Genomic DNA, 27,520 nt, shown 5'->3' on the forward strand with positions numbered 1-27,520 from the left:
AGAACTGATAAAATACCATCTCCAAAGTTCCAGTCAAAGTTTGCTCAACTTCACTACCAAAAGACAATTCTATTAGAGATATCTTTAAACAAAAGGTTCCCATCCTTATTTCTTATTTTGTCGTAGAAAAATTCCTCTCACTCTCAGGCCTAAACAAATACCTAAATACCTAAATAATTAGACTAAAGTCTTACAATGCATTCAAAAGTCAAAAATGTCACTTGGATTATTTGCTGTTATGAATTCTGATCATTAACACAGACTTCTAGAATTTAACAAGCATTTTTATTTTTTTCATCTTGATCTGGAAAGCATCTTAAATATAGAAATAAATAATAAGAGCAGAAGTAGTAAAGAGGAGGTTAACAGGTTGAGGGGTATGGGTGTTGTTAAACTGTTCACCATAATAAGTTGTATTGATTTTGGTGCTCATCTCCTTTGTCTTCACAACTACATTTTTACCATTCCACTTTTTTTCTCTCATTTTAAAGAACATAATTCACTGCATAAGATTTGGAATTATAGGAAAATATAAAGAGGTTTTGAGGACATGTAGCCAATGGTGATCTTTCTTAATCACACATACACATTTTTAATGTACACTATATTGGCTAACAGTATTATAGCAAAAGAATTCTAGCTGCCATTAAACATTCTTCATGAATGTAATTTTAAAGGATGAATTATATGGATATACCAACATTTACATAATTATTTCCTGCCATGAATAACTTGGGTTATTCTCAATTTTCTTCTATTATCAACTGATAACATGAAGTCTTTGGTCATACACATTTTAATTTTTTTGTTGAGACTTTGACTTCATTTAATTAAAAAATAATTTTTATTTGACTATAGTTGACATGCATTTTAATTTTTAAGGGCAGAATCACAGAATGTTTCGAGCATAGGATAATAGGCTCATAAATAAACTAGGTAAAAGTTTATGAATATGCATAAGACCCTTTGCTGTCCAGATGTTAAAAACAATTTATTCTTCTACCAGTTATGTGTGATGGTTACGACTGCACAAACCTCAAAAGCATAAAGTATTTTTAGTTTTGAATTTGTTTACTTCGATAGTTGACTGGCATTTCAGTGGCATATGAACTGCTTTAATAGTTAGAAATAACGCAATTTTTTTTTTTTTTTTTTTTTTGCCCTGTGCAGTTCTTCTTTAGCTTACTGGCTTTGTATGTTCTTTGTCTCATTATCTATATTATTTTAGGTACCCCTCATTGGAATGAGTTCTTTATTTATTAGGATAGTGAACCTCGATTGATGTTATAATTGTTGTAAATGCTTTTTCCCTGGTTTAATTTATTTTCTTCATTATCTTATTGTAGAGACTTTACCTCTGTTCTTCTGGTTTTAATCTCCTAATGAATAAATAAAATCTAATTAGTGTAATAAGAAGGCACAGTAATCAAGGGATACTTTAAAAGATCTTGTCCATTCTGCCACTTCCTTAAATGGAGTCCTTCCTTGGTCACTCCATCTTTATCTGCCTATTCTATTAAGTTAGGATAAAGAAATGGAAAGCTATGGAAAAATTAGTTAAGAAAAGGAAGAGGGTACGGACATAGAATTAACTGTACAGAATTTATTGCACCATATAAAACAACCATTCACATAAATGCAACTACAAGAGTTGGGAAGATGGAACCACACTTGCACATTACAGAATGGTTGATTTTTATAATTCCATCCCTTATCCTGATTTTGGGTAATTCTCACTTTTTTCTACTATTACACTTGCTTTCAGAACTTTAGAATAAATTATCTTTTTTCATTTCGGCTCCTTTCAAAATGCAAAAGCCGAGTACCTTAACTCCTGCCTGTATTACCATCATACCAGCATATTCGTCTAACAATTTCTCCTAAGTTCTTAAATACTGGTAGTGATGAGTATGTCTTTAACAAATTGGAGTCCTGGTGCTCTAGAAATTTAAAGACCACATCTGATTCTTTTATGTCTATATACTTACCAATTCTTCCTAGCCCTTTGCTTCCTGAAATGAATAAATACTATTCTTTATTTCTCTGACAAACTTTACAGAATTCTTTAGCACTCAGAATAAGGATGCTAATAACCACCATAGTGAATAGGGAAATCCAAATTTGCAATTTTAACAGAAAATCCTGAGAGAAAAGGCCCAAGAAGTAAAGTAGTCAAAAGCCCATCTCAGCACGCTCAGCAATTACCAATAATAATCGGGGATTCATTCTATTTTAGTCACTCTTCATTTTATCCATACCTTTTTAAAAAGCAACTTTATAAAACCTTTAATAAGATCCATTATTATGGAAATGGCAAAACATTTGGTAAGAAACCTCAAGCCCAGCCAGGCTATTATTAAAAATAGGACAAGAGAAAACCTCTCCAATTACTAATAAGATGAGAGTACTGACAATCCCAGAGATAATCAAAGTCAATTTTATAATATTACTAACAAGATTTTTACTTAATGAATTTTCATATCTGAACAAGGTAGATCCACATATTATAAGGATGATGAGAAGGACCCTTAGAAGGTCAACATTTTTCTCTAAATGCAGAAAAACTAATGAAGGACACTAAGAAAACTTTTATCATTAAAATATAACATTTTAAGTGTAGTTTCCTTGCTGCCAACTATCCTCTTGATTCTTTTCTCATGTTAATTTGTGAACATAAAACCTAGAGTCTTTTAAAGAACAGCCTATACTGAATATTTTCCTGAGGGTATCCATTACAAAAATATTTATCACACACACATGCACTGATCCATATGCAAGTATGACTTATGTTATCTATTCTGGAATACCTGTACCACTGTTTTTAGATAATAAAAAACTTACATGAGGAATGTGATGTAAAAGCAATAGAATCATGCCCTGCTTATCCACAGTCCCACTTCCAGAAGCTTTAATATGTAGGAATTCAGGGAGAAACTGAGAGTAAAAAAGTCCTCCCAATTTGATTTACAGATTCAATGCAATTCCAATCAAAATCCTGGCAAGTTATTTTGTTTGCATCATCAAACTTCAAAAGTTTGTACCAAGACAAAAGACCACAAATAAACCAACATGATATTGAAGAATGAAGTTGGAGGATTGACACTACCTGACCTCAACATCTACTATAAGGCTACAGTAATCAAGGCTCTGTAGAATTGTCAAAAGGATAGCCAAATATTTCAAAGAACCATGATGAAGAGTCCAGAAACAGACCCATATAAAAAGAGTCAACTAATCTATGATAAAAGAGCAAAGGTAATACAGTGAAGCAGACAGTCTTTTCAACAAATGGTGCTGAATCAAGTGGACAGACACACGCAAAAAAAAAAAAAATTTTTTTTTGGGGGGGGACACAGACTTTATACCTTCACAATAGTTAATAAAACTCCTAGAAGATAAATAGGAGAAATAAAGACGACCTTGGGTTTGGTGATCACTTTTTGGATACAACACCAAAGGCATGATCCATGAGAGAAATAAGTGGTTAAGTTAGACATCACTAAAATTTAAAATTTCTGCTATGTAAAAGAAACCATCAAGAGAATAAAAAACCAAAAAAAAAAAAAAAAAGAGAGAATAAAAAGAGACAAGCTACAATATGTGGAAAAGACACGTCTGTAAAGGACTGTTATCCCAAATACACAAAAAAACTGTTAAAACCCAACAATAAGAAAATGACTGAATTAAAAATGGGCCAAATACCCTCACAGATACTTGCCAAAGATATACTGATGCCAAATAAACAGATATGAAAAGATCCTGCTCCTCATCATATACCATCAGGGAAATGTAAATTAAAACAATGAGATACCACTATACACTTCTTCCACGACCCAAATGAAGAACACTGACAACACTAAATGCTGGAGAGGATGTGGAGCAGCAGGAACTCCTATTCATTGCTGGTGTGAATATAAAAATGATACAGCCACTTTGGAAGACACTTTGGTGGTTTTAGAAAACTAAACCTACTCTAAGTGCATATCACGCCAGGAAAGAAAACAGTCTGAGAAGGTACGTAGTATATGATTCCAACTATATGACATTCTAGAAAACGTGGAGCACAGAGGATTTTTAGGGCAGTGAAAATACTCTGCATGATACTATTTTAGTGACTACGTGTCATACATTTCTCCAAACCCAGAGCCAAAAGCGAATCCTAATGGAAACCATGGAGTCTGGGTGGTAATCATGTATCAATGTAGGTTCATCAGTTGTAACAAACGTGCCCCTCTGATGGGGAAAGTTGATAATGGGGAAAGCTACTACACATGTATGGGGATGGGGGTGGGGGTATGTGAGAAATCTGTACGTTCCCCTCACTTTTGCTGTGAATCTAAAACCACTCTTAAAGTCTTAAAATACAGAAATGAAACAAAACAAACAAAAAAACAACCAGCCCCCCTCCCCCCGGCCCTAAACAAAGTCCTCGAAAGTGGGGGAAAATTTCTGCTGCATTTTTCCTAGAAGAACATAATGTAAGGCACCTTGTTACCTCACTAAGCATATGCATATTTGTGTATAAAATGAGGTGCAATATTTTAAATTATTATTACTATTTACATTCCACTAACAACTTCCAGAAATTTTCAGATATTCCAAATTAGAAGCAGTGAAGAACAGGTAAAGGGTTAGAAACTTAACCTTGAGGAGCTACTGAGTGGACGAAGAGTTGCCTTCCCTAAGGTTTGACAGGGAGCTGGTGGATAAAATTGCACTTTAAAGAAGGGCAGACAGCCTCACAAGTGGAATAACCCCAGAGATACTGCTCCATTAAAACGTTAAACACTGTTAACTACACTGAGCTACACTCCTTCCCCCTGAAGTACCTTAGGAGGACCTAATCCCCTTGCTTGTGACCAGCATCTACAGCCTGAAATTTCTTTGAAGTGTTTATTTTACTTTAAACATCTATATGATTTTTACATCCTGATCCAAATATTGTATGTGATTTTAATTTAAATGTATGGCTCCCCTCTCTTCGAGAAACCTCCCCTGAAATCTCATAGCAAATGTCAGCTTTAAGAAGTACGTCAGGCTGATTGCAGTGGCTTCTTATGCCCTTTGATTCACTCAGCCGCATAACCAATTTTGAAAAGTCAGGAAGGGTGACATATAATTCAGAAACATTTCCATAAAAATGGCTGAGAAACAAGAATATTCTGGGGATTAAAGGAATAAACTTCAGTCACTGAAAAATGCCCTCATGTGAAACCCATACTGGTTCGCAAAATACCAGGTATAGCTGGTTTGAACAACAAACAATTACTATTTAGTTACTATAGCTCTTCACCGTACTTTAGAGACTACTCAATTATTTCAATTTGCCTATGTGAAAAACAAGACTATTGTAAGCTTATCTAAATTATTTAGTGTTTAAAACAGGATTTCAGCTGACATGTTAGCAACTTTGCATTTTCTTTGAGTTTTAAACCTAAAGGATGCTTTTATGATAAATTATTTGACTGTAGCCATGTCATGAAATTAAAACTATGTAGATATTATATAGCAAAGAAACACAACCAACCGCTTGCCAAACCAACACAGTTTTGGTGTCCAGTTCTTTCTAAACGACGATAGCTAACAGTATCTAAAAGAAAAAAAAACTTTCCATAGACATCTCAAAAATACTGATATTTAATTCTCAGAAGCACAGCAGTATCTCCTCTTAAATATCTACAAAATAATATTAATTACAACTAATACTTAACATTTATTACGTACCAACTCTGTTCCAACAGCTCTACATGTATTAACTCATTTACTCTCAGTAGGGTTTCACAGACAAGGTCACTGAGGCACAGGGAGTTAACTAACCAATGCAAGGCACATAGATTATTAAGTAGAACATAAACCCAGTCTGCTGGGCTCCAGGGACCTTAAGAGCACTGTTCTTCAGTGTCACCACTGATCATTCAGTTAAAACAAAATAAAACAAAACAAAACAAAACCCCCCTTCTCAGTGGCATACTGTGTGTCAGGCACTATGTAAATCTCTGGGAAGTAAAAGAAGGGCAAAGGCTAGGAGAGCAAGGCACGGTGTCTCATCTCCAGTCTACCACAAGGAGGCTGACTCAAAAGAGTTACAGGTATGAATTCAAGTGCTTGCTTCTCCCAAACTACTCATTATTCAAACTATTTTAAAGCAATCTGTAACATCTTTGCAGTCACCTATAACATCATATAGCCCTTGGACAAAGGCAGATTTTCCCTTGGTTAATCCCACACAAATACCAAAAAAAAAAAAAAAAAAAAAAGCTACTATTTTGCACGGAGGGCTCTAGGAAAATGAGTAAACAATGTAGTTAAGTGGCAAAGGAACCTGTTGACTTTGGATTGTCTAGTGTCACCCATGGCTACCCACACCACCCAGTGGGGGAGGTGAAGACTGCTGGCACATAAGCAGAATAATTCTTCCTGGGTGGGAGTGATCCATGGCTTGCTGGAGGTCTTGTATCTCAGGCCACTAAATGCCACAGGTTTCTCCCAGCCCTCAGTCACTGTGAAAATCAGAATGTCCTCACATATTTCTGAATACCTTCAGGAGGTAGATCTGCCTATGGTTGAGAACCATGCCCTATATTTGAATATCTATTGTTATTTTTGTATTTCACTTTTCTTGCAAGTTTTGTCTTTACTACTCCCACATGGACCTGAGCTCTGTGGTCGGAACCCAAGTCACATTAAAACAGCAGCATTTCCCTGAAAACACTGATGTGTGCACGTGAACTCTTTCCTCGGGATCAGGAATACCATGGGTCCTATCCTCACACATTAGTATTGGGAAAAGCAAGAATTATGTAATATATGAAGTTTTTAATTAGTAACATGTATTTTAACCAATGCTGGTAACTTTAGGAGAATGTATAAAAAAGATAAAAGAATAATTCCCTTGATCTCTGATTACACCTGTATTTCTTTTCAAATGGCCATTCATTAAAATTTTAAATATGGCTTCAAGATAATGTAATGCTTAAGACCTAAGGAATTAATCTCAGTTCATATGCATGTTTAATCTGTCAACATTTTCATTTTGAATGCAAATCTTTATTTTGTTTGTAATTTTACATATTTGGTGAAAAAGATGTTCTATCAACATAATTGCTGAGGAACTGTTAAGATTCCTAAAACCTTTGACAAAATGAAACAAAACTTTGACTGACAATAGATACCTTTTCTTTGTTCTGATCTAACTGAAGTCAGAGAGAAGGACGTGATCTTACCAATCACACCCTAGACTTCATCTGAGGACTCACTCAGATCCAGTTATCCTAGAAATTCTGACAGCTTGAGAACTCAGGCAGTGGTACAATTTCAAGCAAAATCTAAAACATCTTCTAGTTAAAATCATAAAATAGACTATTTCTAGGATGGTAACCCATATGCTGTAGTGTAGATTTATCCATTCTGTTTGCTTCTGTAAGATTAGCATTAATATATTTATAAAACAAATAATAAAAGATATTCTATATGTTCAGTATGCAACTATTTATAAACTCCAGCTACAGGATATCACCATGGTAACAGGAATATACAAACAGCTCAGTCCTCCATGCTATGATAGAAGCACTACTAATTTAAAAAATGCAATATGTTTAAGACAGGCAAGAATTAGCTCATAATATAGTTGTCACCCTGCTCATAAACAGGAGAAAGATGGGTATTTGAAACAGCAGATAGAAGAAAACTGAATCATTCCACTGGACAATGACTTACAGTCATTCAGGGAGTTGAGAGGATGAAATATTTTTAAAACGCATGAATGAATGAGTTAGTGAATGAGTGAATGAGACAACAGAATGAAAAAACAGATAGGAAGAAGATTCAGGTAGAAGAGCTATTGTGTCAAAATGACAGTGTGGTATTTGTTATAACCTCAGCTGTTAGAACTGAATAGAATCTATAATTTGATATTTTGTACATTTACATTCAGCCTTCAGTTTGGAATAAAGAAAGATGTGTAAGATCAGGTCACTCATTTCAAAGAACATATGAGCATGCAGGTCCATTTACTATTCCATTTAATAAATATTTACTGTGTGTGCTGACATACCAGGAAACACAAAGAAAGAAGACACTGACACCAGCCTTAAGAATTAACAGACCAGTGGCGAAGGTGGTCCTCTAAATAAAACAAAACAATCTCGTGTAACTCCTGAGACAGAAGTACATATAAAGTGCTATGAGAACATAATGTCATAGCAATGTTTTTCCCAATTACAAAGAACTGATGCTTGCATCTACACTAAAATTAAGATTTTACTGAAAGTTAAATGGCAGGGATTTATGAAATATAAAATTTACAATCTGTTTAATTGACTAGAAGCAGATAAGTGCACATGAAGACATTTAGTTGAAATACGACTCTTCAACTTAAAAACAAATAATTACGAGTTGTTTAAATTTCTCCAATATCTAACAACTGCCAGAAGAAAGGAGAGAAATCTGCAGTGGCGCTTTATGAAATGACACTGTGGACTGTCAACTAAGCCACTGAAGGGGACTTCTGGAACAATGAATGTCTGAGACCACCATTGTTCTCTTGGTAAACTAAAAAGAAGATCAGTGTAAAAACCTCAGCTCCCTTGACAGAAAGCTTCCCATTATGCCAGGGATAACAAAACATGCCCGGTCTTGTGAGTGGGTGAGAAGAGGTGGGGACACCACGAGGGTCGCCCTAAACATTCTGCTGCACACCTTATGTCACCAGTCACTCCTCTGGAATGCTGAAGCAGGGCTCGAGCTACAACATAATTCAGTGGGAAATAGACCAAGACGGCAACTTTCCCTAAACTCCTGGAGGGCAGCTACTGTTCCCTACAAGCTGTTAAAGGATAGAGTTCTTGAAAGAATTCCTCTTAAGACCCCGCTCTCCTCCCCTGACATCAATCACTGAAAGAAGAAAATCCATTTAGTAAAGAAAAGTGAAATGCCTTTTTCTAGCTAGGAAACATTACCTCCTAGGTCAGGTGAACTACTTGAGCTGCTGTATATTTCTTAAAGACTTTTCTGTCATTCCCTATTATCCATGCATTCAAGAAACATTCTTTATATGCTTGTTGTGTCCTAGACCTGGGGCTTGCAATCTTTTTTAAGGGGCTAGATAGTAAATATTTGGGGCTTTGCAAGCTAAGTCAAGATGCAACAAACAAACAAACAAACAAAAACAAGGAAATTATGTAGGTACTTATAAACTCATTTAAATATATAGCTGTATAAAATGTAAAATCATTCTTAGCTCAATAAAAACAAACCAAGAATAATGGGCTGTAGCTTGCTGATTCCAGTCCTAGATCACTGTCAAATATCCAGGCCAAGCTAAGACCATTAGGTTATCAAATTAAAAGGAAAGGTCTTTTGCATCAAGACCTAGCTTCTTCCAATAAGAACCTACAGGGATGATCTAAGAAAGCTCTGCTCAACAGAATTATCTATTGGAGAGTAGATGTTTTTATTATATCAATAATGTCTACAGAAAACGGTCTTTATCTGTACAGGTCAATATGGTAGCCACTAGACACAAGCAGCTATTGAGCATTTAAAATATGTTCAAGGGGACTGAGGAACATTTTATTAAACTTTAATTATTTTAAATTTACATTTAAATCAGCCACATATGGCTAGTACACCGGAAAACAGTTTTAATAGTCATCATATATCAATTGGCAGGTCTTAAGTGAATTTGCTTGGGTTTTTGGTGACCCATTAGGTAGGTGTGGGTATAAATATTTTTATAGGGCATAAACATTTTTAGAGTTTTATGTTTTTATCAACAGATCAAATTATTTTTAAATTCCGATTAAAATTGGGTTGGAGGGGTCAGTCATTATTCATAATATACATTATATTATAGAACTGAAAAGACCTTCAGAGGATAGGTAGTTACACTCTATCAAGTACAATGTATGTGACATGATCCAAAGAGGGCAAAAGAGGCATACTGGGTGATGGCTCACAACTGGAGTTTTGAAGTTAAGAAGGTCTGGAATAAAGTATTGGTTCCACTCTAGAGTACTGCTGGGATCTTAGGCAAGCGATTTCACCCCTTTCTTCCTCAGTTTCAATCGTAGTAAAATAGGACAGTAACACTAGCTTCTTCATTGGATTGGTGAAATAATCAAATGAGATTAAGAATTTAAGAACCCAGAATAGTGCCCTGTCACTGAAATCATCAATGTTACTATTTTATTACCACTATTAATTAAAATTAATAATTAATTGTATTAAAAATTAATTGTATGAGGACTGCTCAAGCATACACCCTATACTCTGACTTAGTAGAAACCATTTCATGACTCAGCATGATAGAGAACGACACATGTGGTTTGGGATATATCACTGTATTGTTATCCAGAAAATGTAAGTTAGACTCTGGTCTCTACAACCTACTAACACAGCCAAGTGGCATGTGTAGTCTGCACCTCACTTCCTTATCTGAAACATGAGAGGAATATTTACCTCTGCAAGTTATTCAGAGGATAAAGTATGTAAAAAAGCTTTGCTCATAGAAAAGATACTGAGGAGCAACTACTTCCTTTCTTCCATCTCTTGGGTCAAAGGAATTACATGCTTCAAAACTAAGTTGTCAGGATTAAAGGGTAGAATCAAGAGTAGTTTCTCTGGGAGTTAAATTAGGACATTTATGAAAAATGAGCTGAAGAGTGGAAATAATCTCAGACTGAAAATGTCAGAGTAGCCATGTTGGTGATGGTGACATATCTGCACGTGTAAAAAATGCCAAGGGTATACACGTCCTTGTTGAGCACAGAACACTGGAATACAGAAAATACAGGAACCCAAGTGATAAATTTTGGCATCTTCAAGAAGCAGTAACCCAAATAAATGCCTCCTCTGTTTCCTGCACCAAAGGTTTTCCCACTACAGAGACAGATGCAAACGATCTGATGCCATTAGATGTTATTATCATTCCACCTAGATGGCAAATAGGTTTCACGTCACCTGCCAAGTCCTAATGAATTACTGTGGAGGTTCTATAAGGCTGTGACCTCAGCGGGGATGAGAGCCATGATTGATTAGCCCTGTCTGCCATGAGTCAGGAGGAGGGCTGGGACAGGGCACCTTCACACTCTATTTGCAGATCCTTTCATACCATGCATTGCCATTTCTCTGATTTTGAGAACACAGAACTTCTGAGTGTAATCCAAATTTCATATATCTTTCTGTGCACAGAATAACCTGATACCTAAGAGTCCAGCTCTCTTAATCATTATCTTTCTGGCTTGTAAATTATTCAGTTGGCATTCTAGTTCATTGACTAGTCTTTGTGAGCTCAGCTACTCCAACTGGGCAGTAGCATCCATTCTCAGTAAATTGACAAAGTCAATTTTCTGAGTCAGTAATTTTGATAAGCAAAGCACACTATGAGAAATTCACAAAGGTAAATCTTATGTGACTTCTCAGTCACATAATGGAAGACTGGCTTTCCTGGTAAGAAAATAACTCAAACAGATACTTCCTTTAGACTTCAACAAAGACTGTTTTTATTCAGTTTCATCATTTCCAATTTTTATATTTTGTCTTAATTTTTTGTTTTCTTAATTCTTGTTAATTTTTTCTTCACAGATCTGTTCTTGCCAGTCTTAGACTATATTTAATTCTATGAAAGCTCTCACTATCTCTCATTTTGAAGTTTAAAACCAGCAGGAGTGCTTGGAGTAGATACTAGTTCTTTCTGTCTAGGATTTCATCAGCCTGTCAACATTACCTAGGTTCTCACTTTCCTTTTGATTCTTCCATCTTTCTTTCTCAAGCCCAAATCAATTCAGTTATAGCCTATGTGTGATAGCATCAGTCCTTTTTCATGTCCCTACACCACCCTGATGAAACCTGTGCTTTATCATTTTACCTTCCGAACATTTGCCAACCGATTCATCATCAGGGACTCCTCTCGGTCATCATCATCATCCAGGTCCAGCATGGGCATTCCAAAAGGGTCGATGATGCTACAGCACCTGGAGCCTTCATCTCTTGGATCAAAGGGGTCCACGATTATGGGCTCCGTTCCTTTTATTTCACAGCGACAGAAGGGGCAGCCCTGGCCGTCTGACTCCTAAACAACAACAATAACAAAACGTGATTGGTCTTTACTCAAATAAAACAGTGAGGTGCCAATGTTCTTCAACTCTAAGAAGCTGCAAACAAGAGGTTTTAGGGTAGGCAGCGAGAGTGAAGGAAGATCTGTCTTGAAGGAGTAATAGAGTAGAACAGGGAGCCAACAAAATATATGATAAGTGTTCAGACTCAGATTTTCAAAGAAAAACTTCTCTTAAAAAAAAAAAAATTTGATGTGCCAAAGAAAAGGAGCCTAACTTTATTTTCCTGAATGTTCACTTACAATTATAATGTATCAAAACTTGAGACTCCTATAGAAAACTAGAAATTGAATCATTTCCCTCTTTACCAAAAGGCTCCAGTGCTAATTAAACATTCCATAAAAAGGACATTTTAGGGGCACCTGGGTGGCTCAGTCTGTTGAGCATCTGCCTTTGCCTCAGTCGGGTCATGATCCCAGGGTCCTGGGATTAAGCCCCACACTGAGCTCCCTGCTCAGTGAGGAGCCTGCTTCTCACTCTACCTCTGCTTTCTCTCTCTCACACACATAAATAAATAAATAAAATCTTAACAAAAATACATTTAAAAAAGGACATTTTGAAAAAAATTCATTACAAATGAAGTACTAGTATTAATTAAATAAGCCATTCTTATTTATTTATTATTTATTATTATTATTTAAATTATTATTTAGCCATAATTATATGCATAGGAACTTTTCCTATGCATATAATTATGGCTAAATATTTCTATTTAATTGCCTAGGTTTTTAAAAAAATCTTGATTTATAATTGGTGGGAAAAAAATAAAGCAAACTGACATCTAGGAGCCATCAACTGTCCTGGAAGCCTGTCATTCTGACATAGTTCATCTGGAAATAGAATACCAGGTGAAATATTAAATTTCACCCCTCATCATGCTTTCAGATTAGATACTGCTAGGATCTAAAGATCCGTGCTAATAGTTTTGCGCCAGAAACTCATTTATTGGTAATTATTGAAGATTTTGTTCAAAGTCTCCCAATTCCATTTCTCAAAACTAACTGAATTAAGAATTCACGATTGGCAGGGAAATACAACAAGACAGTTTCCTCATCCTGCCCATACTGCTGCCTTCTAGAGCTCGATGGGGAATGATACCACCACTTTGCTGTTTCTGCATTTTACCCTGAGTTTAGTACTGCATTTTACCCTGATTTTTCCTATTTTTCCTAAAAATAGGATAAATCATAAAATCATTTTAAGGCAAAAATGACATGAATTGGTACCATTTTAGAGTAGAAACAAGGGATGTGAAGAGAGCTAACACCCTTAAAGAAACCATTCGGTGCTTAACTCAACTGCCCCACCCACTTGGTATGAGGGGAAACTGGTTATTTGCATGCCCCACACTGACACTCTCACCACCAGTGGAATAATATTTTTGCTCTCCTCTTACTGGACAATTGCCGGGCATCCACATCTGGCAGATCCTGTGGTCCGTGGGTTATTCTTTTTTTTTTTTTTTTTAAGATTTTATTTATTTATTTGAGAGAGAGAGAGAGAGAGAATGAGCATGAGAGGAGAGAGGTCAGTGGGAGAAGCAGACTCCCTGCCGAGCAGGGAGCCCAATGTGGGACTCGATCCTGGGACTCCAGGATCATGACCTGAGCTGAAGGCAGTCGCTTAACCAACTGAGCCACCCAGGTGCCCCCGTGGGTTATTCTTTTCCAAACATCATTCCGATTTAAGCGCAAGAATACAGAAGCAGACCAATACATGATGATGACAGTGATGAGATGATACTGGTATTTATTTGGATTTTTACCTAGCATGTGACTGGGGACTGGGCAATTTTGGAACCTGAAGAATTTTTTTTTTTCTGTTTTTCTGTCAAGCATTAATTGGTTCTCAGCTTGCCTAACCTGATTAGGTAATCAATTCTAATTGATTACTTTGTTGACTAACGAAGTGAACATCTCCCTTTGCTACACACATTGTCAAAAAAAGAAAAACAAATGCTCTTCGCACTAGTCAATGAAAAGAAAACACAACATTTCCTTATTCATCTACTGTTAGATAATTTGGGAAGGAAAGTTGGGATAGTAAAGTAGGTAAACTAAGGTGGTGTAGAAATACAGGCAGGCTGATACAAAATCCTTTGATGTTTACTGCTACATATGCTTAACCCGGCGGGCTTCAAGGCAACTTAAAAATTTTGCTCTATCGTTTTACAGATGATAAAACTAAGACTTAATTCTTTTATAGGACATTAACATTTCCTAACACAGGAGTAAATATTTAAGGAAAGCTAAATCTTTTTCCTGTCTTTTGGTGACAAGAACATTAAATGCCAAGTGCATAGTTGAAATATGTTATCATCTAGATAAAATCCCCTTATTATTAAAGTCAAAAGGGATCCATATTCTGTGCCTGTGATAGGATTTTCTTACAGATCTATGTAAAATAATTTCAAAAAGATAGTATATCTGATATATAAGAGCAAGATGGGAAAGAGCTGATGTTCCCTGTGAGTCTTCAATGCACAAAGGTTGGAAAGTAGTACTCTGAGCCCTAAATAGATACATCATTCATTCATACATTTTTAAAAAATTACAGAAAATTTCAAATTTAGGCAGAAGCACAGACAGCGAAGTCTAATGAATCTGTATGCACCTACCATCCAACTTTAACAATTATCAATTCCTGTCCAATCTGGCTTTATCGATACCTTCACTTGCTCCCTCCACCCTTGGATTATTTTGAAGCACATGCTACACATTATATAAATTCATCCATAAATGTCTAAGTATGTTTATCTAAAAATAGAAAATCTTTTAAGACCTAACTAAAGTATAATTACCGTAACTACAAATTAGTCCACTTGAACTAAAACATTAAAGTCGTTATATTTTTAGCACAGCGCCTGGAATGTTTATAACACAGTATTCAGCTACAAAAGCTTCTCTTAGAACCTCCAAGGCCAATCTGCATGGGGGTTTTTTTTGTTTGTTTGTTTTTTTGTTGTTGTTAAGGATGACCTCCAGTTTAGTCCATCCATTTTCTGAGAGAAGGTAACTGACAAGAGGAGTCTGGAAAAGGGGAGAGGGAAAGGGCAATAATAGCATCTTGATGGCACCAAGGAAAGGAGTAGGAATAGTCCATCTATAACTGAAATTAGTTTTTCTCCATCTCTGCCATCTGACAATTTAATACTACACACATTACTGATGTATGTTAGAGTTGTTTTTAGGATTATGTATCAGAAAGCGTATTTTCTGTTTAGCTTTGTGTCTTTTGAAAGTTCACATGACCCACTAAATTAACAACAACAACAGCAACAAAAATCCCCCCAAAAGCCTGAGCTGCAATGTACACCCACTTTGATTTGCAGACATGGAACACACTGAATCTGTCTCCTTAATGTATGACTTCACCCATCACTCTGTCTCTGTAAACTGACTACTGCCACATGCAAATTAAGTTTAACCATAAATTCTCAAATGTCACTTTGGTTCTCTGCTCTAGTTTCTGTCAGATGGTTGATTGAATACACATGAAGAATGTCTTCAACAGACATATAACTCATCAGGATTGTGCCTCAATAATTAAAATAATGTTTCTGTCAACATATACTTAACGCAAGATCAAGGAACATATGTTAAGAAGGAAGACCAATAAATAATTTCTAGTCCTCAACATATTCACATCCTGAGAACGTTAAGAGGAAGTACTTGGGACTCCATCCGTTCTGACTGACTCTGAAGATTTTACTTTCTCGAATAAGAAATACTTCCAAACCAAAGACACAGAAGTTATCAGTGAATGCTACACTCATCTGAAACTTAACAATGTAATATGCTCATGACAAAATAATTCAGACTCCTATGACAACCATTAATATTAAGTTAACGATATTAAATATAAATATAACTTTAGGCAACCTGAAAACCAATTAACACTTGACAGAAAAATAGAAAAAAAAATTCTTCAGGTTCCAAAATTGCCCAGTCCCCAGTCACACACTAGGTAAAAATCCAAATAAATACCAGTATCATCTCATCACCATCATCATCATGTATTGGTCAGCTTCTATATTCTTGCTGCTTAAATATTGTTCAGACGGATACTACCTCTTAAATACCTTTTTCAGTTTTTTTTAAAGATACACATTATATATAGTCCAGTTTATTTGCTCTCAGGATGATTATTAAAAGCCACATTTTAATTTAAGGTTAATCACTTCATGGCTTCCCATATATGCAATATACAGAGAACCCTGAAAAATAACTAGGACTTCCTGAGTCTCAATTTGGAGTGCATTTTATATTTTTTTACTGTGTGTGTATATATGTGCTTTCTGTATCAGTAACTTCTAATTTATATTACTTTGCTATATTTCACATAGATTTGAAGTTCCCATAAACCATTTCGGTAAAGCATGGAACAACTATAAATAAGTAAATAACTGGAAAAATACACACATATACTGAGCATAAATTGGGTCCACACTAGCATTTTCAGAGCACAATATTTCCTACAGGAATTCAATGACTTCTTGTTAAAAGAATGGGTGAGACAGTTAATAGTAACCTTAGAATAAATGACCCAGAGTGAAAGAGATGGTTGGTTTGGGGGCTCTTTCATGAGGAGCAACGAAAAGAAGATGTTGGTGAATCTAGACTCTTCTACATCTAATCTGTGAGGATCATGAAAACAGTAAATCAGAAAAAGAGCACAGTCATCCCAAATCAGGACACATGAATTAGAATCCCACACCTACCAACTACTGTTGTGGGACACTACATAAGCCATTTCATCTTATTTGTGGGAATAAGACAGAAGGTACAGCTTAAGGGATATTTCACAGATTAAGATAAGATAATTCAAAGTTTTCAAAGTGCTTGCAAATTTTGGCATAACTACTATAAATATAATTTCAAAAGGAAAGAAATAAGATAACTGAGGAAACGTTTATCATCTGAAAATAATACACAAGAATTCCCATCTTATTATGAAATGAATACAATTTTAAAACCACAGAATCACCATTGTTCAAAAATTAAGAAAAATCAGAAATAGGAGACAGCTTCGTAAGTGATACTATCAGTTACTACCATTAGGAAAAATACTAACTAAAATTTCAGGCACTGTTGTAAGCACTATCCATATATTAACTAATTTAACCCTATGAGGTAGTTACCATTATTATCCCCATTTTACCAGTGAGAGAGTGGAGAGTTAACAAAATTTGATGGAGGTCACAAAGCTGAGCAGTCGTGAGCAGGAAATTTCACTCAGGAGGATTAATGAGCCTAGTCATTCCATCACTAACCTACCACTTACCTACATGATAGCATCAGGAACTAGTGGTTCCTCAATATTGGATTCATAATCTAGGTTAAAGTTTTAAAATAGCTGCCTACTACTAATCATTCAAAAATGAAAAAAAGTGACTATTTTGTTCAAATCACAAATTTCAAAATTAAATAAACTACTATAATCAATATATATCATTTGCTCTACTTGAAAAAGTTTCAGCTTTTAATAGGAAGATGAAAAACTTGTCCTAGTAATTAGAGTATTCTAATTGGGTACTATTCTAATTGGGTATTCACCTTGGGTGATTTTATATATATATATATATATATATATATATGTGTGTGTGTGTGTGTGTGTGTGTGTGTGTGTGTGTTGTATTTAAGATTTTATTTATTTATTTGAGAGAGAGAGAGAATGAGAGAGAGAGAGCATGAGCGGAGGGAGGTCGGCTGGAGAAGCAAACTCCCTGCTGAGCAGGGAGCCCAATGTGGGACTTGATCCCAGGACTCCACGATCATGCCCTGAGATGGAGGCAGTCACTTAACCAACTGAGCCACCCAGGTGCCCCTGGGGATATATTTTTTTACATAGTAAGAGCTTTTAAAATGCTTGTTGCTAGAGTCCAATTTAAAATGTTAATGCATGAAGTTTATGCATTTGCATTCTAAAGATGCTTTATTTAATGGAGTCAACTTTTAAAACACCTACAGAAGGCCTCTGTTAGGACCAACCAAAAACCTTTCCCAAATGCCAATACCTTTTACTGTCCAGGCCCATCACGATACAGTCAGCACGAATTTAATGCAGTCAAGCATTCGCTCTACAGGGATTTTATTTTCTCCTCTTTTTCATTCCTACTGTCATCACTGTCATTCACGAAATAATTGTAACATTTTTGGATGACTCGTGTGGCCCCTACATTACTCCCAAAGTGAAACAGGAGCTCCCAACATTTTATTTGATCACATTTATACAAAAAGACACAACATGTCATCAAGTACAGAAATACCAATTTATAACCATTTTAAAGGCAAATATAATCTTACAAATTTTCACTGAGCCTAGAAATGTGAAGGTTGGTTCCTTTTGAGGGAAGATACAATAAAAGATTATTCTTTGTGCCTTCAGTGTGATCATCTGAGCTGGTTTCTCACCTCTCTTACACATTTTTCCCCCAATTGTACTCTCTAAATACGGGACATCCATAAATCTCTTTAATCATATTCTGTATTAAAATCAGGGCCCACTGACTTTGTGTAATTTTATTTTGAACATTCCAGATATCTTTCTTTTCAAATATTTGGAAAACGATGCAGAAGAAATAATCAAAGGAAGAAATTAATTTTACTCTTAATTGAATTAAAGTCCTTGGCAGCAATTCAAAACAAGGCTGCATATCCGATTGACATATGTATATCCATTTCTATTTTGAAAAGAAGATGTGAAGAAGATAGTTTAGAATTTGTGCCATCTGTAAGCTCAGAAGCCATGTTCTAGATTCCTTGGGTGGGGGAGGAGTTGGGGACCACAGTATGGAAACATCCCTCACTTCACACCTCATGTGGTAAGCCTGCACCATCACAGCTGGGCAATATGCTACTACAAAAAGATGTGGAGGAGTTCTGGATGCAGAAGGAAAAATGTTTTTTTAAGAAAAATGTTTTGTGGAATAGCGAGGAGGTGAAAGAAAACTGCAGGTTTTATTGCCACACCCAAAGTGATACTGCTTCAAAGAAGGTTTCCAGAGAGGTGATTATTCAACTTAGTATTCTGTGCAAACTCTGGCTTGCTTATTCAATTTATTAAATAACACAGATGTTTCAGAAGGAGAAAAAAGTATGTGACACCTCTTCAGAGGCATGACTAATGGGCCATTAGGACAGAAATGAAAGGGTAACGACTCGCCGCCTGGAACAGCTAACTGACACGGCGACCATGCATTTCTGAGGGTTTCCGTTAATTATATAAAATTTCAGTTTCCAATGAATTCAATTAAACCAAAGTAGGGCAACAAATGGAAGGAAAAGTTGGTGAAGAATGACTTGCTAAAAATGCACCCTGGCTGAACACATAATGTTTTATGGTCAGGGTTTAATATTTCTTTCCTATTGGACTCTGACTGATTTATCAGAGCTTCTTGGCAGCCGCGCAACCTTTAAAATCCTTTTCCAATAAGCATGCCCATCCAAAGTAGCAAAAAGTAACAAAAGATGTCTCGAATCTATAATTAAATTTGAAGGATAACAGGATGTTCATTTCAAGTAATGACTATTAATACCATGCCCCTTTATAAAACTTCAGATTTAATTTTAACTTCTGGAGGGTCAGGCCTGGGTCTTGTGTTCTTCCTAGCTCAGAGATTAGTACAGAACCTGGGACACAGCAGCTGCCCAGGAATGTTTCCTAAATATATGGATAAGTAAATGGATTTGAGATGTTGCAGAATGATGGATAAAACAATCCATGTCTGCTCCCACCAAGTAAAGTAACAAATGATCTCTATGCCTAATTAAGTTTGAAAACAACCTGTCCTCTAATAGAAAAAATAATTGAGCATATTAAATTAAAAGAATGGACTTAAAACGGGGTGCCTGGGTGGCTCAGTGGGTTAAGCTTCTGCCTTCGGCTCAGGTCATGATCTCAGGGTCCTGGGATCGAGCCCCACTTCGGGCTCTCCACTCAGCGGGAAGCCTGATTCCCCACCTCTCTCTCTGCCTGCCTCTCTGCCTACTTGTGTCTCTGTCAAATAAATAAATAAAATCTTAAAAAAAAAAAAAGAATGGCTTTAAAGTCAGAAAATATGGACTCTAGCTCTGTACCAGTTTGAAATAGGAGAACACTGAAAAAGAGAGACATATTGCCCTGTGGAGTCATGTCCAGACTTCATAGTCATACAACATTTCCCATTGCATCTACAAGTTTAGATACAATCTTTGACAATATCCTGCAGAATTATGGAAATATTCACTAATTGTTTTTTTACTTTTCATATTCACCATCGATTAGGTGAAGTCCTGTGAGCAGCTTACTGAGGTCCCGATGTGAGGCTTTTAGAGTATCTGTGGTTTGTCAACTGCATTTTAACTGGATTAACATTATAAGTTATAAGAATTTTGTTTTTATTAAGTAACGGGCATTTTGCAATAACATGCTTAAATGATTGTCAAACACTGCTATCCATATTATATAAAAACAGCCAAAACAGATCTGCTGGTTGGCAGGAAGCACCACTTTGTGAAATCTGTATGTAAAGGTAGAAATATTCAGGTTAACCCAAAGTGGAAATGTTCAAAAACTGATGCTTCCTTTAACTTCTAAGATCCCACTGAGATAGAACAAGTGTTGAATAGTACTTTGGAATTCGCAAACCTTGGCCTAAGAACAATTTTCTTCAGGGTAGAGAAAACTTGAACCAGGGACCACCATGCAATGCTTCTTGGTGTAAAAAAGTAATAAAGAGAAACTCACAGTTTTACTGCCTCTAGCTTAGTGCCAGTATTATTGCAAGCGGTAACAGTAAAATAACGTGCCTCAAAAATAAGTGGACAAAATCAAAATGTGAAAAGTTGAAGGGAATCATCCAGCAGCTACTGAATGGAACAAATGTATCTTAGGTTTAAAATTCTTAGAACTTATTCTCAGATCTTGGGCATAATAAAAGGTATTTGAAAAAAATATAGATAACTTTTCTCAAAAGAAAAATGAACAGAACTAAGACATTTGATCTACTATATCAATAATTTATCCAATTTATCTATTTAACATCTATTTAATGTAATCTTAAGTCTACTCTTTACACTACCTAGCATACAGTCCATAAACATTTACTGAGTACCTACCACAGAGGAGGCCAGTAGCACACTAGAAGAAAGGAATTCCAAATTAGGTTCTTGAAGAGAAACAGGTAATTATGTAATGGGTACAGTACAAATACAATGAGGTAAGAGTTTACAGGGACATATACAAAATGTATCAGAAGAATATCTATAATTGCAACATGTCTTGTGTGGGAAGAATTAAAAAAATAATGTTGAAATAATGCTTTTGAACATTTTTCATTAACGTATATGCAAAATTTTTGATCAGATTAAAAGAATCACATTATTTGCTAGTAGCAGGAGTCTGATGAAATTTGAGCATTATTTCAACCTTCTGAGTAATTTTGTATTTGTTATTTTTTGGTTCCTACTTCACTTAGTAAACCACTACTTCTGGATGACCTTCTCTTGAAACTTTACTCAAAGACTAAGTCGTCAGTGCTTGGCAATTTATGCACTTCCTCAATTTCTAAAAGCAAAACTGAGAAGTATTTCAGACTAATAAAGAAAAAAAAAGTGAATGTTGACAATTTACAATATGATTGGGCACATCTTTACCTAAGGCCATTAGACCAATACGAAAAATCACGAAGTGAATCAAGGAACTGATTAGCTGCTGGCAAGAGGAACTGTACTATTTAGAGAATGCACAGTAATATACAGAAAAGCTGTGGTGATGTGAGGGACAAAGGATTCATAACACAGCTCTGGCAACAGGGAAACTCTTTTGGGTCTTTGGTACACAACGTACTTATTTATTGCAAAGAGTTCACAAACTTTACTACATAAAATGTGTTGTAGTATTGTCCCTGAAATTGTAGAACATATGTTTCTTTCAAGAAGTATACAAAAAGTAAAATAAAATCGCTTTGTTTTATATTCAGTCATACTCTCTTACTTACTCTGGGCTACAAGGTAAACAGCTACTCTGTATGATGCTTTCAACAATAATCTTTAGTGATCAAAGATTTTGCCAAACTAATGGGAGCTTCTGACTTGTAACCTACCTAACTTCCAAATACTACACAGATATCAAGTTAAAGCTGCCAAGTCCTGCCACAGGGACATGTGTATGTGCGCGCTCCCAGACTGAGGTCCCAAGAGTAGAGGCCAAAGACATAGGTCATGTGTGGGGCCAAAGAGTACTGGGAGTTTGTTTCAGCCTAAAATTCTGGTCTCTTTAGGGAGAAATACAAAGTTTTTAGCTTTTCTATACCAATGAGAATCATAACACCATCTCAAAGTCATAAGTCAACCCAAAGGGGTGACAAACACAATTTCCCTCTATTTATCCTGAGATACTGAATGGGTATCAGGTAAAGCCAATCATAACAGTCTCATCTGTCAGTCAGGCACCGAGTCAGTTTCTTGGAAATAGTTCCTATTGATTGATGTGAAATACACTTGCAAACATAGTTCTCTCTTCTACCAGAGTAACTTATTGAAAGTCATTTATAAAAAAACACTGTTAAGTCTGCAGAACAATTAACATAACTTACATAGCAATCAAGTGCCTATACAGCGAGATTAAGTTTGCTGATGCCACACTGAGCATACCTCCTCCTCCAACTTCCCCAGGTATTGCACAAAATCCACCAACATCATGAAGGGAAATCAGAGCACGGGTATCAAGGAAAACCAAAGTAAAATATAAACCAAATGTATACTGAAAAAGACAACTGTAGGGATGCTGAACAATTTTTACTGAGGTAGGAAAGATCTCTAGGAGTTCAGAACAGGCACTGAAAACATAAATCAGGGGCGCCTGCATGGCTCAGTAGGCTGAGCATCGACTCTTAATTTTGGCTCAGGTCATGATCTCTGCATCCTGGGGTCAAGCCCCTTATTGGGCTTTGTGCTTAGTAGGGGGAGTCTGCTTAAGCGTTCTCTCTCCCTCTCCCTCTCCTTCTGCCCCTCCTCCGCTCACATGCTTGCTCTCGCTCTGTCTCTCCTCTTTCTCTCTCCCAAATAATAAGTATTTAAAAAAAGAAAGAAAGAAAAGAAAACATAAGTCAACTGTAATTCATTTCTTTGTTCTTCCTCTTTTTCTTCATTTCTCAAATCTCCCCAAAGGAAGAAGGAGGTCTTTTTTATAAGATTGTGAAAATGTGAAAATCCTTATATTTAATTACTAAGTAATGAGTTCAACAGCACCAGTGCTCCTGAGTCTGCGTTCTCAGGAGACTATTCTGGGTTAGACAGATCAACGACTGAGATGGCTCAGGAATGGGGTAAGGTTGTCAATTATATACTCAACAGCAAAGTCTTAAAAAGGTTTGAAAATTAAATTATTTGCTTTCTAAACCCTATCAATAATACTGACTTCAGTACTGACTGTATTAAATAGCAGTTTAAAAATGACTTGATCAAAATATTCTGTGATTCCTTCAAATACTCAAAACTGGAAATTTGTCCAAAGATCCATTTTCAAACCCCCCAGCCTCTATTACAGATAAAGAAATAAAAGAAAGCCCTTATGGAAGCCAATTATTCTCCAGGTCTTAGTCTAAAACATTAAATCAATTTATATTTATTGAGGTACAACGACTTATGGCTAAATCCTAAAATTAAATTATATAGGCAAAAGAAACAACATAAAACACAGCAAAAAAATGAAATTATATAAAACAGAATATCAAATACATGAGATTTTTTTAAACAACTACTCAAAGAAAGCACTTAACAGACCATTTCCTGAATCATTAAGATGAAAAAAGCTGCAAGGAAAAACAGTAAGAGGGCACAGAAGGACGACATCAGTGTTGCTCCTTAAACCTGGATCATACCTGCCATGCTGTGAGGCAAGAGGTGCACATCAAATGCCCACAAGGCTCAATCTTGACATCTTTGTCATTCTCAGCACAAATTTTACAGAGCTGAAAAGTGGAGCCCATTTCACAATATAATTCATATTGTTCCTGGAATTTGGGAGGGAAAAAAAAGGCAGTGTTAACGTATTTCTAACATGAACTCTTAATATTGAATTTTCTAAGTACGATGACTTACAGTAAATTCCTCACCTTGAGCCTGTCAGGAATATGTTACCATTTAACACATGTTTTAAACTGTTAATCACAATTTGGTCTACAAAGTTATTTTTTTAATACATTTGAGCTTTTATCTGTAATGGTATAAGCTTTTTTAATACTATGGATTATTTAATGTTTTGTACTGTTCCTTTAGGAAGGGACTTGCTTCAATGGTGACTCAAAAGACAAACTTATGGTTTTAGAAGAAATTATAAAGTTATAAATAACTTTAGTTTCTTTGTCAGTGCCACATATGCATCTAATTTTACTGTAAAATTGCAAATACACATACACACAGACACACACACACACACACACATATGACTCTGACTGAACATCAAATTTTATTTCTGAAATACCTTTAGAAATTCTAGAACAGAAGAGAAGCAGCAATGCCAAGCACTTCCTGCATGCTGTGGACTGTAGTCCACATTATTATTTCATATAATCTCCAAGGCATAATAAGATACATAGAATTAAAAAAATACCTGAGGCTCAACAAGTTTAAATTGTTTTCCTCAAATTCTATATCAAATCTCTAAATTGCATACTCTTTTCCCAATACAGTACTGTAAGGAAAATGAATCACTTCAGCAACCAAAAATTGTTTTATTAAACATCCATTCTCTTGATATACTAGTTTTGAACATTTTGACATAGTAAAATTCTTGGTGTCCAAATACTGAAAAGATCTATGTCACAAAGAAGATATAAATATATCAGTACGTGTAAAGAAAATATGAAAAAATGTTAATAGGGATAGAAAAAAAGGAATTATGGAAATAAAAATTTAGTTAAATAAATTTTTATTTATTTCTGGTAATAAGTGTTTCTATTAGGTACCTGGCCCTGGGTATGATAAATAAGTGACAATATTTAACTGCTAGTCTACTAAATGATCTTATACTGTGGGTGAAAAAATATATATAAATACGCACACACAAAAGGTACACATGCACATACACACATTCATACATAAATTGTGTCCACCATAAAGTGTATATATGTGACTGTTTAATCTTTAAAGAAAATAAGAAAAAAAAAAGACAAGAATGGATCAAGATGAAAAATAAAGAAATCCAAAGCAATTAAAAATAAACTGGAAGTCACAGAAGTCTCTAAAATAATAGCTAAGGATTTATATTATTTTAACATCCAAAGGACCAATTTGCAATTATTAAAAAATTACAATGAGCTAAAAGCACAGATACAAAACTTAATGGAACTGAAGTGGTAAGTTATTCAAATATTTGTGAATAATTCAATGGAATGATATTACTCCTGAATACGTATTTTTAAACCATGGCTTTATAAAGAGGAACTGTCTTTTGTGAGTATCCTTTTACATGTATTAGAACATAAGGAATCACTACATAATTTAAAAAATGTCAAATATATTTTATACTTTAAAAACTGTCCATCAGGGGCACCTGGCTGGCTCAGTGGGTTAAAGCCTCTGCCTTCGGCTCAGGTCATGATCCCAGGGTCCTGGGATCGAGCCCCGCATCGGGCTCTCTGCTCAGCGGGGAGCCTGCTTCCTCCCCTCTCTCTCTCTGTCTGCCTCTCTGCCTACTTGTGATCTATGTCTGTCAAATAAAGAAATAAAATCTTAAAAAAAAAAAAAAAACTGTCCATCAACTACACATATGTCAACAAATATGTTTCACATAATAATACCAAGACCACCGGGACGAAATCTGGAGAATTTGAAATAAAAATTTAAAAAGTTACCTCTTGTCTTCCTCCAAATCTATAATTTCTGTGTTTTATTTGTATTATTTATTATACAAAGTGCAAAAATATATAAATTATAAAATATTTTGAAAACTAGACTATAGTAAAACAAAACACTCAGGTTCTCCCTTTCACCTTCTTCCTAATTCCCCAAACCTTCTTAACTTCTCAATTAAGTAATATTACCAGTTTGGTATTTTTAAATTTTTATTTTTAAAAAATATATTCATATGTTCATATATGGTAATTTCTTTCTTCCTTTATTTCTTTTCAGAAATTGAACTTACATATAATGTAACTTTACAAAATGAAATGTTACATAATTGAGCTTCTCAGTAATGGAACTTTTTTACATAATACTGGTGCCAAAGTTCCCATGTGACTATGTGGAGCTACCTCCCTCCTCTTAATGACTTTACAGTATAATGCAGTATGAATATACTATGGTTTACTTAACCTATGATTAAATAGTTTATAATTTTCCCTTTTAGGAAAAATGCTAAAGTGAATACCCCAATGTACAGATTTTTCTGTGTATATGTGAGTGATATATACAGAATCCAGAGCCAAAAGGTTTTTATTTAGATTTTGATAATTACTGAATATTACCCTCAAGAAAAGCTTACTAAGTTCCACTTCCATTCAATCTATGAGGTTGCCAACAATGGATTTATAAGAATATAATTATTATCTTCAATAAGCTTCAAGTACTCATTTGACTCTAAAAGCTAATACATACTATTATTCTAAACTTCCTTGGAGTTTTCTAAACCTATGGCTCTCTCCTCTTATCAATTTACTTACCAATGGATTTACGTATCTATCTATCTGCATAAATGACAATACTATATTGGAAGCAAGAATATTAACAGAGAAACTTTTATCCAAAAGAAGGAGAAAGTAATGTATTTTTTTCAAGCACTCTTAGAATCCCTTAAAGTATGTTCTGCACGAAACACCTGTACATAATTTTAGCTACAGTATAATAGGATGCTTTTTACTTCAAAAGCATTAGATACTTAACAATTATAAAGGTGTTACCAGAAATTGTCCTTACCTGCGTAACTTTTATATGGTCATGGGGTGTGGGTTCACACAATCCAGTTAAATCAGGATTATAACTTCTCCCATCAGGATAAAGATAGCTGGGTTATAAACAGAAACTTTATTACCACAAATATACATTCTTAAATTGCATCTAAGATTATTTAATCAGATTCTTCTATATTCAAACCTATATGCTGAAGTTTCCTTTTTATGTAACTTATAACAAGAAACTTTGTTATCACTGTTTCCATAATATTACAAGTTATCTTAGGACATTTAAAATCTAGAAATCATTTTCATATAAGAAATACATAATGAATATGGACTCAGCCACTAAGCAACTATTTCCAATTAAATACCTTGACTAAAGGTCCTTTAGGTAAGTTAAGATTTTATTTTTCTGGTCATTCATGGTCTATTCCAAAATACTTTGAATGTAACACCTATTTGCAATGTGTCTTTCATGTGAAGCACAGTTAATGTTAGATACATCATTTAACAACATGTTTAATAACATGAG

At 35.2% G+C, this 27,520-nt stretch overlaps 1 protein-coding gene across 1 annotated transcript in view; it reads right to left on the minus strand.

Annotated features, from left to right (window-relative positions):
- The window catches only part of CBLB (Cbl proto-oncogene B), a 217,454-nt gene that overhangs the window by 64,598 nt on the left and 125,336 nt on the right, over nt 1–27,520 (minus strand). The window contains exons 8-10 of the mRNA XM_080827029.1: nt 27,011–27,098; nt 23,977–24,108; nt 11,867–12,070 (exon numbers count right to left, since the gene is read on the minus strand). Coding sequence (XP_080683155.1) covers nt 11,867–12,070; nt 23,977–24,108; nt 27,011–27,098 — 424 coding nt within the window. The remainder of the gene's footprint in view (nt 1–11,866; nt 12,071–23,976; nt 24,109–27,010; nt 27,099–27,520) is intronic.

The sequence above is a fragment of the Martes martes genome, assembly GCF_963455335.1.
Source record: "Martes martes genome assembly, chromosome: 1".
Lineage (NCBI taxonomy): Eukaryota > Metazoa > Chordata > Mammalia > Carnivora > Mustelidae > Martes > Martes martes.